Source organism: Taudactylus pleione, unplaced genomic scaffold (genome assembly GCF_031769625.1).
Source record: "Taudactylus pleione unplaced genomic scaffold, aTauple2 ptg000207l, whole genome shotgun sequence".
Lineage (NCBI taxonomy): Eukaryota > Metazoa > Chordata > Amphibia > Anura > Myobatrachidae > Taudactylus > Taudactylus pleione.
This window is the reverse complement of record NW_028284609.1, coordinates 3,227,682-3,244,564: the sequence shown is the minus strand read 5'-3', so window position 1 is coordinate 3,244,564 and position 16,883 is coordinate 3,227,682. Positions and strand designations below refer to the sequence as shown.

The window sequence follows — 16,883 nt, the reverse complement described above, 5'->3', positions numbered from 1 at the left end:
CCCAAACTAGTAGAGCAATGAAAAGTCAGATTTACCACTTTGTTAACCCAGGAGTAGCATCAAGTCTGTCAGTAGCAAGATCCCTGGATCCTGGTGGAGGGACCCCTGTAGATCAGTTGGGGTTAGTGGAGTTTATAGCACATACTCTTTCTTGGCATTAAAATTCTGTGTAAAATATATCCTTTTTTATTTTATTTTTTACAAAAAGCTTACACGCTACTCTCATGGCTTCATATCTCATTTGAATAATTTAATAATCCTACAATACTTTTAACAGTGAAATTGAAAACACTTATGGTTCAGTGTTTGTGTTCAGCATTACAGGTCCTAGCCACAATATATCCTAAATTCGAATGTTATGCTGTGTGAGGCTTTCAGTAAGCAAATTCGTCCTATTGCTTTTACATGTTATTAAATGTAACACCTTGATAGAAATGGCTTTCATTGTGTGTTTGCTCTTTCCTTTTTGTGTTTTGTTGCTTGCAATGTTTTAGTACCTCAAACCGTTTGTGGGCAGACGATAGCTCTGAAAAAGACAAGGATACTGTCCCTACTGCAGTCACCATTCCAGTTGCACCAACCGTTGTAAACCCCACCACTACTTTCACCTCTATGACCACCACTTCCACTGGCACTGTTCCTTTCACAGCGGAGGTCAGGGAAAGACGCAGGTGTGTAAATCGTTTGCATGAATGGGAAGCCCTTCATACCTTGCACTATATCTGTATTGTTGCATGTTCAATGTACTCTTCTGTGCATTTGAAAGAACAGATGGGAATTTTAACTGTTTTGCTGCAGCTTTTCATGTAGATAACATATTTATTAAATATCTGCACTAAGTTTAGGAAAACCATAGTTTCACAAATAGGGGAAATTATGTAGGATATTTAAAAATAAAAATTAAGCCTTTGTGTTTTGACAGTCTTGCAATATTTCTTGTTCAGGGTCCATAGGGCTCCACAGGGAGACAATGGGGGTGTAGGTGGGACTTTGAAAAGCTTTGCTGTTGGTGTCCGGTCCTCAATCCCAGGATGCTCCGGTCCTTCCCCCTATACCCAGCCCACAGCCTGAGGGCAAGCCAGTTTCATTGTTGTCCAGCAGGAGTTGGATCACCATTTTAACAGGGCTGCTATTAAACAGCCCAAGCTTATTTTTATGATTTAATTTTAGTTTAATGTATTCTACTAATGAGTAGCAGCATGAGACTGGTTCATCACCCATCCACAGTGCCGTGACATCAGCCCTCGGCTAGGTACTCTAGGCGGGAGTCTGAGGGTCACTTAGCTAGCGAGGCTTCCCGGACCCCAGACGGGACTCAAGAAAACAGGTAAGGCGGATCCCCGCTCGCGGTGACCCACGTGTATGCGCGCAGTCTTACCTCTGGTCTTAGGAGACAGAACGGAGGCGTTGATGTGGACACCGGTTCATACAGGACTCCACTAGACTACCAGGGCATTTCAAGCACTGGTGCAGGGCATATGTAAGGGCAGGGGACCCGGTGCTTAAAGTCAGCATAGGGGAGAAGGCGCTCTCCCCAGCTCAAGTCGCCATTCCACTGCGGTCTTGCTGCTTCTCCCTCACCCTCCGCCCCCTCTGAAACTCACGGCAGCCATTTTCTGCATTCAGGTCTCCAGGAATGCTGGGTCCAGTCTCCCTGTACACCTCTCCCAAGGGCCAGGTTATACAGCGCTACAGCCTACCAGCCACTGTGGTCTGTGTAGGTGATTTTAGTGCCCACTGCAGTTATATTGTATATTCTGCATTGTATGTGCTTATGCTAGCGCTGCGATCTGTTTTCTTTTTCATATGACTGTCAGCTTATACCTTTCCCTTTCTTCTACTATAACCCTGGCATGCTAAAGGTATAGGGGGTTAATTGTACCTCACATCTCCATATATTTGTGAGGGCTATCACATACTATATATAGCTGTTCGCACTACACTGTGCCTCTTACACATACAGCTGGGTTGCTCACTGCACTGTGCCAGATTGTTACATTATTCTTGCAGCTATATCTGGCAGAAGCAAGGCTGACTAGCAGCCTGCTTCCTCCCACTCTGGTGTCTTGTAAGTACTGCTCAACAGGCTTAACTGCAGAGGACCTCATTCACGATGGTGTTTGTGCATCGTGTTATACTGCCCCAGGCCCATCAGCTGCGGTGTCCTCTCCTCAGGACTCATCCTGGGCTACTTTTTCACATGTGCTGGCAAAAATTGCAGACCATCTAACGGTCCCTGTGGTAGCCTCCATATAGGATGTCCACAGCAGGTACTCCCTGCAAATTCTTAGCTTCCCCCTTGGGTAGACATACTTTCTACCTCAGTGCAGAGTCTGGTTGATACCTCTACAGCTTTTCAGCAAATGCAGCAAAAAGAGACCCTTACCTAGTAAACCTACTAAGCATACTGTGTTATTTTCCCAGTACATCCAGCTATCAGATTCTGATTTATCATCTGGGGAGGCAGAAGATGCAGACCTCTCTCACTCTGACTCACCTTCAGGGTACAAGGAACCCCCCTCTTAATTGAATATACCTGCACTTGTAAGAGCTGTAAAATCTATTCTTCAAATAGAAGAGATAGGACCTGCTCCTAAGGCAAAACAGCCATTCTATAAACGACAAAAGGTAATTTTACCAGAATTTCCTCACTCTGATCAGCTATGAGTGAGGCATGGAATATGCCCAGTAAAAGATTTTAGCTGCCTAAGCGTTTACGTTCCTATTGCACTAAATGGGAAGTTCCCCCATGTAGCATTTTTGGCCAGACATGTCATTACCTACCCATACTGCAACCTCCTTGAAGGAGACTACGGATAGAAGGATGGGAAGCTTGTCTAAAATCTATATACTCTTACAGGAGCTATTACTCGTCCTGCTAGGGCTACGGCCTGGGTGACTAAGGCTATTGAGAGTTGGGCAGAGGCCCTAGAAGAGACATTTCCCTCTGATGCTTGGAGGGAACAGCTGTCCTACATATCTAAATTAGAGATGCAGCCTCCTATTAGGGTGAAGCAGCTATGAATACAGCTCTCCTAGCCTCCAAGGCATCTGCCACTTCTGTAGTAGCCCGCCGTATTGTTTGGCTTCTCTCCGGTGTCTCTACCTCCTTCAGGGGATATCCTGTTTGGCCCTGAACTGGAGAAAATTGTGACTACCTTGACAGCTTCCAAGACTGTGTTCCTTACCTCTGCATATAATACGAAGCCTCAGACGTCGTCCTTTTGTCCTCAAGGAAAAGCTAAAGGTCAGTCAAGGCATCAAGCATCAACTAAAGCCCTAGGACCAAACAGACCCGGGCTACTATGCATCCACCTACCAAATCTGAAGAGAAGCATTCAGTCTGACAGGGCGGACCTCTCCCAGGGGGCTCCCAGAGTGGGAGGCCGATTTCCTCAATTCGCCCAGTTCTGGCGTCAGACCACAACAGACGCCTGGGTAAGAGAAGTGGTCTCCCACGGATATGCCTTATCCTTTCTGAGGCGACCCCACCCACCCCCTTTAGTTCATCTGCACAGGCCCTCCATCGGACCCACGCAAGGACCTGCTGCTCCAAAAGGCCAGTCTGTCCTTGCTGCTCTCAGGAGTAATAATTCTGGGACCTCCGCACAGGGAGGGAAGCGCTATTATTCTACCCTCAGAAGCCCAACGAGTCTCATCGGCCTATCCTCAACCTCAAGTCTCTGGAACAAGTTTATCAGGGTGCCCAGGTTTCGTATGGAAACCATATGCTCTATTATCCTGGCTATGGAGCCTGGTGACTTTATGGTGTCTCTGGACATTCAGGACGCTTACCTACATGTACCTATAGTGCCTTCTCATCAACAATATCTCTGGTTTGCTATACTACAGCATCATTACCAATTTCAGGCTTTGCCTTTTGGCCTTTCAACGGTTCCTAGGGTCTTTACCAAGATCATGGCAGTTATGGCGGCCTATCTTCGTCATCAAGCGATCACACTGCTTCCATATTTAGACGATCTCTTGCTGTTGGCCAGCTCCCCAGAAATTCTTCACCGCCATCTAAAGAAAACTATTGGCTTTCTACAAACGCACGGTTGGCTGATCAACTGTAAAAAGTCTTCCTTAACACATTCTCAAAGAATGGTACATCTGGGAGCCCTCCTGGACTCTCAGGTTCAGGGAATCTCGGTATTACAGCATCGGGTGCGCAGACTACTATACATTTGCCTAGTGTCAATTCAATCTGCAATGCAGACCCTGGGATCCATGGTGTCCACCTTCAACATGGTGGAGTATGCTCTGTTTCACTCCAGGTCCCTACAACACCTGATCCTCTCCAAGTGGAATGGGCTGCCTCATCTGCTCAGATCCCAGATGAGCCTCACCCCGGAGGTTCGCCTGTCCCTAGCCTGATGGCTACAGACATACCACTTGAACAAGAGACCTCCCTTTTGGACCCTGGACTGAGTACTCCTAACCACAGACGCAAGCCTCCGCCGGTGGTGCGTGGTGACCGGCCAGCACTCCATCAAGGGTCTCCCATCAAGGGTCTCTCGTTTCCACCTTTAATGAGGAAATTGTGGTTCCGGCCCACCAGACCTCTTGACAGGTGATGCCTCTTTGGATGTGGTCCATGCTCTGAAGATCTACGTGGACCGTACTAATTCCATCAGGAAATCAGACTCCCTCTTCATCTTATATGGATTCCATAAGATGGGATGGCCAGCTAACAGACTCTGGCCAGATGAATTTGCATGACTATTTCACAGGCTTACGCGCAGACTGACCTTCCTGTGCCAGCTACAGTATATGCTTATTCTACTGGCTCTGTGGGTCCCTCGTGGGCAGCCTGGCGTGGCGCCTCTGCTGATCAACTATGCAAGGCAGCTACATGGTCTTCTGTCCACACCTTTCTTATGTTCTATGCCTTTGATACATTTGCCTCTCAGGATGCTTCCTTCGGGCGCAGGGTTCTCTTCTCGGCTCAGGAGCGTCTCGCCCTTGAACAACTGCTTTGGGACATCCCCATTGTCTCCTTGTGGAGCACTATGGACCGTGAAGAGGAAAAGGAGAGTTGTGGTAAAACTTACCCTGGTTACTTTTTCTTCGAAGTTCATAGGGTCCACAACAGGGCACCTGCCCTGACGCAGCTAGCTTCTATGGGTTTCTTCTCTTGGTCACTTGTTTCCTTCTCTGTGTGTGAGTGTGATTCTTCAGTGTACAAGTGTTCCTTCTCTCCTATCCTGCTCCTGCCTTGGGCTTGTTAACAAATCTGAGTTGCCCTCAGGTTGTTGGCGGGGTATAGGGGGAAGGACCGGAGCATCCTGGGATTGAAAAGCTTTGCTGTTGGTGTTCCGGTCCTCCAAGTCCCACCTACACCCCCATTGTCTCCCTGTGGCACAATATGACGTTACATGCTGCGTCGTTCATGGCATTGTTCCATATACTGTGCAGTGCAGCAGATGGGACGATGCCATGAACCATCCGCATGCACACGTGATCGGGTGTACACACTATACGATCCGCACAATATTTCCTTCCAATTTCAGTTAGAACAATATATCTTAAGATGGATCGCATATCGTGTACCCCGTTTAAGGTAGCTGGACATATGGAAAAATGTGTCATTACCAGCTAAATGCTGTTATTAATAATAGTTACATTTAAAATATGACACTAATGTTTGTACCTGTCCTTTGCTACAATCTTCTGGTGAACGCAGACAAAAGATTCTTATAAGTGTATATTTATTCTTTACTAACAAATACCTAATCATAAACTGTTGTCTCACAAAAATAAACTTCTGAGTAGACTCATCATGTACAAGTGCTCACGAGTCAGCCTAATTAGGCAGAATATTTGCTTTGCTTGCCATAAGGAAAGGATAATTGGTTTACTCAGGGGCGTTGCTAGACCTGTGTGAGCCCCATAGCAAAATTTCCACTGCCCTCCTCCCCGCGGTGCACTACTCAGAGTGGGTCAGTCGCTCACCTCCTGAGCCATGTGAGCTGCATTTCATTTTTTAGCTTTCCTAGCTGGCTCCGTCTCTCCTCACTGATGCTGGGAGGAGGCATGGCTGTGGTCCAAGAAACTCCCAGCAGGCTTATTACAGCAACACCTCCTCTCGGCATCCGTGAGAAGAGACTGAGCCGGCTGGGACAGCAGATGTGCTGCACACTGATAAGAAATGAAAAGCTGCACACGGGCCTCAGGTGGTGAGCGCCCGCCAACTGGCAACATAACTGGGTGCAGGGGGAAGCCTGGGCCCCGGAGGCACCACAGACCATGTAGCAGCCACGCCCCCTACACCCACTATAGATACATTTTTGTATGTACTGCAAATCTTAATTCCTTTACCGTTTCAAAACTTACATATGACCAAAGTGAGTAAAGATGGCCATATACCTTAAAATTACCTTTCCATCAATTTTAGACTGTTGGATTGAAAATCTGGTATAGTGTGGGAGCAAATGACAATCGACCACTTGCTCCAAAACGCAGAAAAACAGACAAAAATGATCATTCAGACAAATAGGTTAAATTAAACAGATTTTACCAATTTGTTTGAACAGCTCCTTTTGTCCATTTTCCAGTGTGTGTAAGCAAGTGATCAATTGTTATTTGTTATTTGATCCCATCCCTGATTTTCTTTACAACAAGTCAGCTAGTTGAATGGTTGGAGATAAGGTGTATGGGCCAGACATATTTGTTGAACAGTATTTGAGAAGACACAATTAAGGTTTGGTTGTACATATGGTGGTAGGCTGTACGTAAAGTAATGTTTTTACTTTTGCCGTAACTCCCACTTAATTCATAACATGTCAGTCTGCTCCATGGAACTGGCTGTGAAAAGTAAAATGGAGGACTACTTCAATGTAGGAACATATTGTAAGGTTTTGTGAAAAATGGTTGTATATGAATCTTGGTAGTTCACATATTTGGAAAACAATTCCACAGTTCATTATTTTTTCTCTTTAAACGCGTGTGGATGAAATTAGAGAACAGAATTGTTTATTAGCATTGCACTTAGGAGTACAAATTCCACTGAGCCAGCAATCTAATGTAACTTTCATAACTAGTCTTATTTTGTGAATCTTAATGCATTATTGTTAATAAACCAGACTCTCCCCAGCAATACTTCAGTCTCCTCTCAAAATGGAATGACCATGGGCCCTGATTCAGAGATTTACCCTAATGCAATCGCAGCTGCGTTCTCTCACAGATCGCTGTGGCTTCCAAAGCATAGCCGCGCATATGGAAGCTCACTGCTGCCCTCTCATATCAGTCTATTGATGTACAACAGAGTAAATATTGCTCCGATCGACGCACTTTGCGCAGTCACGCAACATGTAAGTCAAGTCTGACCAGCCGTAAACACTGCAGCTCTCCTGACACGCAGAGAGGTCTAATACTCTGAAATGCGATCGCAATGGCTAATTTATGCACGCCCATGAAATGGCGGTTATATGGTCAGACACAACTGCGTTTATCTAACCACCCCCACTGGCTTACAACTCCCAAACGTTGGCTAGCTGTCATTCACTTTGCAAGTGATTCCTATATATATGAGTAATCGCAACGCACTCGCTGCATGTGTGCAGTGTGGCGCATACGCCGCACTGTACAGTACATGTTAATGGAAATATTTGTCAGAAAATGTTGCCCATGATTTATTTTTTTCTCTTTAGGTCATATCTTACGCCAGTTCGGGATGAAGAATCAGAGTCCCAAAGAAAAGCTAGATCAAGACAAGCCAGACAGTCCAGAAGATCAACACAGGTATGTATTTTAAAGTCATGGCTACTGTAAAGGAATTTTACGGCATTTTAAACTAAGCATTTTGGGACCTAAATTGAATGGATCGATGACCATTTCCTGCACAAGAGCTCCACAATAGATATGCAGCGAGTCTAAAAGGCTTAGACCATGCAGACAGCTGTGCTTTATCTGTTGGATGAAGTACATCCCAGGACAGTTTAAACATAACTTACACGAGAAGAAGTTGGAATGTTTTAGCTTTGTTTTTTAACAGGTATCTCAACCGCAAATGAGAATAGCCCTTTAAATAGAGCCTTTCCCCCTTTGAAATATTATTTTCATGTATTTTACCGAAGTACACTTATTAGGTGTACAAAAAGTTATGTCAGTCTCACTATTGATTCTTCTGACATCCCATTAGTTTTTTATTTTTAATAAAATATGAATTTTACTCTGCGCAGTTTGATCACCGTGTATTCTACAGGGTGTAACATTAACAGACCTTCAAGAAGCTGAGAAAACTATTGGCAGAAGTCGCCCTACTCAAACTAGAGATCAAGAAAGTGAAGAAAAAGAAAAACAAGACAAAGAAAAACAAGAAGACAAAAAAGAATCTGAGCATAAAAATGATGACTACCGGTACAGATTTTCCCGCAATATGGAAGAGGTATGCCTTTTTTTTTTTTATTTCCAAGTAATATGGATTTAACCTTTCTTATATGTTCAGCTGGTGTTTTTTGTGTTTGCTTTTGTGAAGATGTGCAAATATGTTGAAAATGTCTGACTTAAAAGTGGTGTCATCACCTCTTTAGGTTTAGAGCCTTGTAGTTTGTATAAGAATAAAAGATCCTCTATATTAGACTAATTAACAAAGCTTGTAGGTCGCACACATGAGACAATGGAGTAGATGTTCATTCTTTTCGTTATTTTCTGGGCCCACACCAGTTCTTTTACACTAGTAGTAGTCAATCATGATTGGGAATGGAAAATCATTTCATACACCACCTTATCTCATTCTGCTTTTATTTTGGGCTTCAGTAAAAAAGAACTACATTAGATAAAAAAATAATCTTTTTTTCATGTATGGATGAGAGATCTGGCTGCTGGGGAGTGTTGGTATATATGTTCACATGTTTTAAAATATTTTAATTGGTTTATGATATCAATTATTGGTAACATTGTGTATCAGGCATTAGTTACATTTGACAAATAATTTAGGTTATCTTAGTTCTGGCTTTAGATTTCAGTGATACATATATGATTATGCTAGATTCCCTATATATCGGATAAATATTTACATGTAGGTACCAGTGTATGATGTAGGCTATAGTAGTAATATAGTGGCAGTTGTCTTGCTTAGATATATCAGTATGTACTGCTACCTTAGTCTAGTACATAAAAGGATTTTTTATTCCCTATATCTGGATGTGGGCATTTGCTTGTCCTGCTCTTAGAGCGATTTATTTTTGTTTCCTCATAATATTGTTTAACGGTCCTGGGATACTGATCTGGGGATGTCTTACTAGGTCAAGTATGTGTTATACAGTGCAGAGTGATATCCTGCACTGTACAGGTCTTACTGGTAAGATTAAGTTTTTATATCTCAGTTTCTCAACATTTGGTACACTTTGTAATGCTTTTTGACTGGAGGGGATTGCTCTGTCCACTGGTGGTCTTCACCTGATTCCCCAGTGATGATGAAGCTAATCCGTTTCTTTAGCGAGAGGTGGACTCCACTTCTCAGCTAACCTTAAATGGATTTGTATGCTTTTTATTGTAGACCACTCATGGTTTTAGAATGTAGGTGACATTCAAGTTTCACCCAATTTAAACCCGGCTTTCTTAGGCATGTATAATTGCTTTAATACCCTCTAGCTGGTGCTTACAGACTAGTTTAATAGGTGAGGCTAAAGTTCACAGGTCACAGAGTAGTCCTTAATGATTTTAATTATTGAACAATTTTCTAATGTATGGATAGCCAGTTTAGTTAACCTCATATGTCCATACAGCAATTGCTATTAAATAAAAATATTAACTTTTTTTTTTTTTTAAATCAAGGATATCACTTGCTGACATGTCCTATAGACCAAGAATTGGGGGAACCTCAGGCCCGGGGGCCGTATAAGGCCCCCCGGAATCATTTGGTCTGACCCTCTGAGCTTTTTCTGCTAGCCTCCTATGGCTAGCAGTGTGCCTAGAATGCACCCTGCAGCCAGCATCTGTGCAGCAGTGATGCCTGGAGCGTCCTTAAAACGCTTCAGACAGTCGTACCATTGCTCTTACAGCTCCGGGCATTGATGTAATCACCGGCGATTATGGCCCCGTCCCCGTGTGACATGACACGGATAGGCCATAGCCTGCAAAAGGCTGGTGACTAATATTATATATATCAAAATGGCCCTTGGCAGAAAAAAGGTTCCTCTCCCCTGCTATAGACTATGGAATCCTCTTTTGTACATTTATTGAGAGAGTAGCCAAGATCGAAATCCAGTTTTTCCTGAAGTTTGGAAAATTTTCAGAGTTGCTTCCTATTTGGAGTTTTGAACCATGTGGCGATCTCCTCTCCCGTTGGATGCCACCACTTTGAGCAAATATCTATTTTTTATTATTGTTTGCAATTCTGAGAATGGGGTGTTTTAAATATGCATTTTATGATCCTTATTTCAGAAATATTGATATAGAGATTACAAAGTTTAGATTTTCTGAATCTGTCTTTCCTATTTTTTAATGTGATGCTTCTGATTTTGTAGAGATACAGGCCATTATCATCAAGTACTACTGCCGTATCATCGTCTACACCATCACTTTCTTCATCTACTGGTTCTTTATTTACTTCAAGTCAATTAAACCGACCAAGTAGCCTAACTGGGCTCTCTTCTTCCTACTCAAATTTATCAAGGCTTTCATCAAAAGAGCCAGAAAGAGGTAACTCCTATAGTAATACTTAGTCCTATTAAAACTTTTAGTCTGTACGCTTGGTTTTAAGTGTGCGCTTTTAATTTTAACGTTTGTAAACTTTTAAGAGGGTACTTTTTTCTCATTGCAAATGATGGCTTGCCTAGAACAGTCATGACTAGACCATGCACAATGATCATTATTTGTAAGGTGCTGCAAAATTCCACACTGCTGTATAGTCGGCTACAAATATAATTGCACCGAAAATCAGAACTTACAGTATATAGGTAAAATTTACAAAGGAGGTGCACACAATACAAAGTATAGAGCCGGCCATGCTCGTGAAAATTTACAATTTATTGGATAAGCCTAGAACACAATGTTCTGACTACAAATACATAACCCAATTTTATAAGACCTTTTTTTTTTTTTTTTTGTACATTTTGTTATTGTTTGAGCTTTGTTTACCAAAAATATAACCTGTAACAAGCTGTATAATTAGCGATGCAGATTATTTTATTTAAAAGCTATGGAGCTATGTGTTATTTAAAGAGACCATGTCATCAGTGGCATATATTAAATCTTGTGACAGGTTCTGTGCAGGTGTAATAAGATTTGATTTTGCTTGTTCTCATTTAAGTGAATGGTCTGGATTATGTATAAAATTGTAGTTTAACTTCTCATGCAATCCAGAATATTTTTTTTCTTAAGATGAAAAGAGAGAGGAGGAGAGAGAGTCTGAAGACAAATCTCAGTCTAAATCAATACGAGAGAGACGAAGACCAAGAGAAAAGAGGCGATCTACAGGTGTTTCATTTTGGACCCAAGATGTAAGTGTATGGTTGATTGTTCACTCACTTAAACTGTAATACTGTACTGCTTATTTTCAATACATGCCTTTTTTGTACTACTCGTGTCCTCATACACTATTGCTGCATTAATAGCCCCATAAACCATTAACCCACCTACAGACACATCAGTTATATATTAGCCCTATGCACTTACATCAGTTCCCTCATAATAATCTACTCTTGCATATCAATCCCCATGTAACATGAAATTTCCACATGGCATTCGCACTCCCATGCACACACATGTTGCCACATGGCATTTGCGCTTCCATGCACACACTTGTTTCCACATAGCAGTAGCGCTCCCATGTTCACACCTTTTGCCACATAGATTAACGCTCCCATGTGGAGTGAAGTCACACATTATCCCTAGCAAACTTAGGGGTCTATGTACTAAGCAGTGATAAAGAGACAGAGTGAAAAGTGATAAGGTGCCAGCCATAATATTAATAATGCCCTTAACACACCACCTGTATGGTATGCTATAGGAGGTACCTAAATTCTCGAAAGTGATGTCTGTAAGGCCAGCCACAGGCACTATTCTTATGGTATATGTTGCTTAGTAATTTAGGAATAATTTGCCAGGTTCTGAAGTTTTACATCTAACCCAATATTGAGACTTATTAACTGTATGAATCATATTCAGAGATCATGTCTGTGTTAATGTATACTTTCAAGTAGCCAATTTCACAGTCCTGAGTTATGTGTTAATCTTTGTCAAAATGTATTGTATTGTGTTCTTTTGGCCATTTGACTGCCATTCACACTAGTTGTAATAATTTATTCTCCAGTATATCTTTGGAGCTGAAACATTCTTTCACTATATCACCTTTTTGCCTTACAGAGTGATGAAAATGAACAAGATCATCAATCGGATACAGATGACAGTTCAAATAAGAAGGACAGTCGAGTATGTTTTCTTAAGTTATCAAACTGCTCCTCTTGTTTCTATTCTGCAACACCTATGCTTGTTGCATCTTGGATAACTTGCTTGTTTTAAAAGGGTTTTTTCAGGTTTAGAGAGCTCTGGCCATAATAGGTGTTCTCTTATCTCCCTCCCTGTTTTGCATGTAGGTGGGAGGTTTGTCCAAAGAAACCTCCACCATTACTTTGACAACTCATCTGCTGAGCCTCTGAAATCCCAGTGGTGTCAGTAGCCTGGGAAATCATTCATACGTTCAAATTAATAAGTTGCAGTTGAAGCTATAGTCGGCCTTGTCCGTCCAAAAGTCTGCCTTAAACTGAAAACATTATCTTAATGTCTTTATTTCTGATAAGCTTCCAGATTCCTTCATGTTGAGCTACTTTTAATGGTCTCATACAGTATCTTGTTGTTTTGCATAATGTTAACACTGGAAACCATTAATCCCTACTTTTATTAAGGCAGTTTCTTACCATCTTGGTACCTTTCATCATTTAAATTCCTGGTATTTGGAGAAACAGACATTTTTCCAAATACGTATGTTTGCAGTAAATGTTGAATAAACATACAGTTGGGGTCATTCCACGTCAGTTCAACCAGGTGTATCCACCACCCAAAAAAGAGAGGATGAACTTTGTCAAATATCTCCACTGTCTAACTGTTAGTGTCTGAAAAATACAGATTTTTCAATATATTAAACTATTTAGTAATTGTGGCTTATTTATTCAGGTTATTTGAAGTATCATTGGTGTTTATTAAGGAATCACTACGAAATTTGGACCTCTCAGGTAACTTTTTTTTTTTCTCCTGAATCCAAAAATCTAAACCAAAATACCTCATCTGCCTTAAATTTGGAGTTACAGCAAAAATCAAGATTTTGGAACAGAATTAAAAACGCTAGGTTAAATCAACATTCGATATCCCAAATTTTAATAGCAACCACTCAGATTCTAGCTATTATCTTCTAAAAGATGCTAGATAAATTGTAAGTAGAATCTGATTGGTTGTTATGTGCAACTTCTCCACTTCTAAAATACCAGCATTTTAGTAAATATACCTCTAAAATGTATCTAGCGTTTTTAATTCTGTTCCAAAATCTTACATTTAAGGCAGATAAAGTAATTTGGTTTGGATTCTGGAGGAAAAATTACCACAGGGGTCTAAATATTGTGGTGATTCCTTAATAAACACCCGTGATACTTCAAATGGGTGTGGATTGAAAGATGGGCAGTAAAGAGGTCGACAGTGTCTAGATAGACACCAAATGTTAGACAGTCAATAGGTTGACACACTAAAGGTCGACAGGTACAAAAGGTTGACCCAAAAATGGTCAACACTGTTTTGTTTGTTTCTAACCCTAATCTTCACCCTAACCTCTCCCCTTGGTGCCTAACTCTACCTCCTGGTGCTTACCCCTAACAGTCGGGGTAGGTGCCTGATGCTAACTGTCTAGTGCCTAACCCAATTTATTTAATTTTTTTTAGTTGTCTACCTTTTTTGCCAATCATTTTTTGTAGACCATTTGATCCTGTCTACCTTCAGTGTGTCAACCTATTGACTGTCTAACATCTGGTGCCTATCTAGACATTGTCGACCATTTACTGTCTGTAGACAAGGTTCCACTTCAAATAACCTGAACAAATAAGCCACGATTAGTAAATAGTTGAATAAATTGAAAAATCTATGTTTCGGAAACTGTCAGTCGAGATATTTGGCAGAAATAGTTCTTTGACATCCCCTCTCCACAAAAAATCATCGTAAAAATTTGAGTTGGGTGGTGGACATTTCCTTTTTTTTGGGGGGGGGGGGAGATCTGATACGGAATGACCCAGGTAGATTGATTACAATTCAGAAAGTTTCTGAGTTTTTTTTTTTTCCCAAACAGGATTGACAAATTCAGACATCCCAGGTGTATATGTTCATTATGGTGTGTAAAAAATACAATGAAATTAAATCTGGACTGCTCAAGAATACTAACAAGTGCAGTAAATGTCACATTGATCCAAGATGTCAATTGACAAACCAGTTAAAATGATTTAAAACACCAATATTGACAGCATTTAAACAATGTTTTTTGTTTTGTTAAAGTGTCTTTCTGTGGTAATATGACATGGCAACTCAAGTAGTAGTCTAAATGCTAGATTTACTAAGACGTGGGTTTTCAAAGCTGCTACGCTAAAAGGCCTGGTTTAGCATTTATTTCTATTGTCGTTTTGAAACGATCGGTCAAAGTTACCAAAGACCAGTGACTTTGGTAACCCGTGCAACAATTCCTTCATTTTGGTTCCTCCCAAATGTTGATGACACCCATTGTTACAGAGCAGCAGCAGTTGAGGCTTCATATTCTGAATTAAATAACTACATTGCTTTATTGTCTTTCTATACTGGTGTAATTTATATTTTGCTATTTTTTTTTTCTTTCCATGTAGACGGATAACTTTTCAAGGTAGGTTTACTATCTAAAAATTACAGAAAAATAACTACTATTCAGATCTTGTTTCCTGTATATTCTGCAGAATGTTTGCAAGTGCTAAAGTAGATCCACTATACTACATTATCTTGTACATTATTAGCTAATAAAGACCAATTTTAGATGAAGATCCAGGCCTTTTTTTCGAATTTAAAATCATTTCCTCTACATATATAGAATAAAAACTTATAAGGGTTAAACTCAGTTTGTGTTATTGAAAGAAATAATTATGAATTAAAGCCAGCGCCTCTCCCCTACATACAGTACTTAGGGTTATTTTGATCAGGAAAGAGACAAAATGGTTAGTTAAAAAGTTGAATAGAAGTTGCATAACACTGCTGCAGAATGTGAAGTCAAAATTCATAATTCAATTATTAAAATATATTCAGTGGCTTCTTTAGAACATAATGAATTATTCCTTGCACCATGTGATCAAGGTAATGCAAACATTCCTTAATGATTTAGTGGTTCATGTCAAGATGCTCTATGGGAATGAGATCTGCTGACTGTGGAGGCCAGTGCAATACACTTAACACACTCCTGCTTGTGAAACCAGTTGGAGATTTGTGTTCTTATTGTGACATCACACGTTCTCCTGCTGCAAGTAGCCATTAGTAAATGTGTAAACTGTCCAGAAAGGGATGCTCATGGTCAACATCAATACGCTAGTAGGCTGCTGCATTTTAGCAGTGCTCAGTTGGAATTATGGGGCCTAATGTGTGCTTTGATAGTTTCTTCCTATTGGCTTGGACTAGTATGATCATTCTTCTGTGACCTCTCATTAATAGATGTTTTTGCTTACTTACTGGAGTTTTTAATTTGCCTATAATTTTGTGTAATCTCCTTATGCATTGGTTTAATGTCAAGCGATTTGCTGATTTTGATTGCATTACCGAGCATATGTACCAAAAAAAAAAAAAGCCACGGAATATATAATTAAATTAGAATGAATGCAACTTGCTAATTAATGTAGTCTGCCGATTATACAACCATAGTGTTTTGGTGCTTGATACTTTAGCAATACAGTGTAAAATAATAGTGTGTACTATTCACAAACAACATATAATGCAACAAGGTGTCTAGTGCAGAGGTTCCCATACGCGGTCCTCAAGGCTCCCCAACAGCTCAGGGTTTAGAGATATCCAGGGTTAAGCACAGGTGGTTAAATCAAATTGACTGAGGTACTAATTAAGTCACCTGTAGTCAAGCATGGGTATCCTTAAAACGTGGACTGTAAAGCTGGGCATCCACTATACAATTATCTGTCAGATATCTGTCCAATCTGGCTGGTTGGAATGAAAAACTTGGTAATGTATGAGAGTAAATGACCATCGTCCATTTGCTCACAAACACTGGAAAACAGTCAAAAATGGTCGTTCAGACAAATTAGTTAAAACACAGGAATTTAACCAATTTGAACATTTTTTTTTTTGTCCTTTTTTCAGTGATTAAGACCATATGGTTGATTGTCATTTGCTCCCATACATTACCAGGTTTTCATTCCAACCAGCCAGATTGGACAGATGTCTGACAGAAAACTGTATAGTGGATGCTCAGCTTTAGGGTACCTTCAGGACAGAGTTTGGGAACCTCTGGTCTAGTGGATTGTCTGTTTAAGGTGTTCCCCTTGCTTGTGGAAAAGTAATCTTAAAATTGTCCTTTGACAGACTTTCCATTAGAGAAAGCAACACTAAGAGTAAAGTGATGGGCTATTTATTAGCCAGGCATTATACAGACCTACCTTCTACTATCCACACATTGGTGAATTTCACCCATTAGTGATATCTGGACTGGGAGGAGCAGAGCCTGGAGGCTTTCATTGGGTGAATTTCACCAAATTATGCAGCAATGACTGATTGTTTGGTTTGAAGCTGAGTTCCAGTGATTCTCTTCGTAAAGGTAGCAGCCCAGCCCTGAGAAGTGTACTTAAAACATGGGGAGTGTTGCTTCAGTTGTGTGGTGAAGAGGGAATACTTTACTTTGCAGGAAAGTTATGGGGGAGGGGGAGGATCATGTTAACACT

The 16,883-nt window shown here is 40.9% G+C and overlaps 1 protein-coding gene across 4 annotated transcripts in view; it reads left to right on the top strand.

Moving 5' to 3' along the window:
• The window catches only part of PPP1R12A (protein phosphatase 1 regulatory subunit 12A), a 185,593-nt gene that overhangs the window by 157,760 nt on the left and 10,950 nt on the right, over window positions 1-16,883 (top strand). For all 4 annotated transcript variants that reach the window (XM_088478110.1, XM_088478108.1, XM_088478109.1 and 1 more), the window contains 7 exons: window positions 495-671; window positions 7,653-7,743; window positions 8,207-8,389; window positions 10,473-10,647; window positions 11,329-11,447; window positions 12,313-12,378; window positions 14,820-14,836. In XM_088478110.1, coding sequence (XP_088334236.1) covers window positions 495-671; window positions 7,653-7,743; window positions 8,207-8,389; window positions 10,473-10,647; window positions 11,329-11,447; window positions 12,313-12,378; window positions 14,820-14,836 — 828 coding nt within the window. The remainder of the gene's footprint in view (window positions 1-494; window positions 672-7,652; window positions 7,744-8,206; window positions 8,390-10,472; window positions 10,648-11,328; window positions 11,448-12,312; window positions 12,379-14,819; window positions 14,837-16,883) is intronic.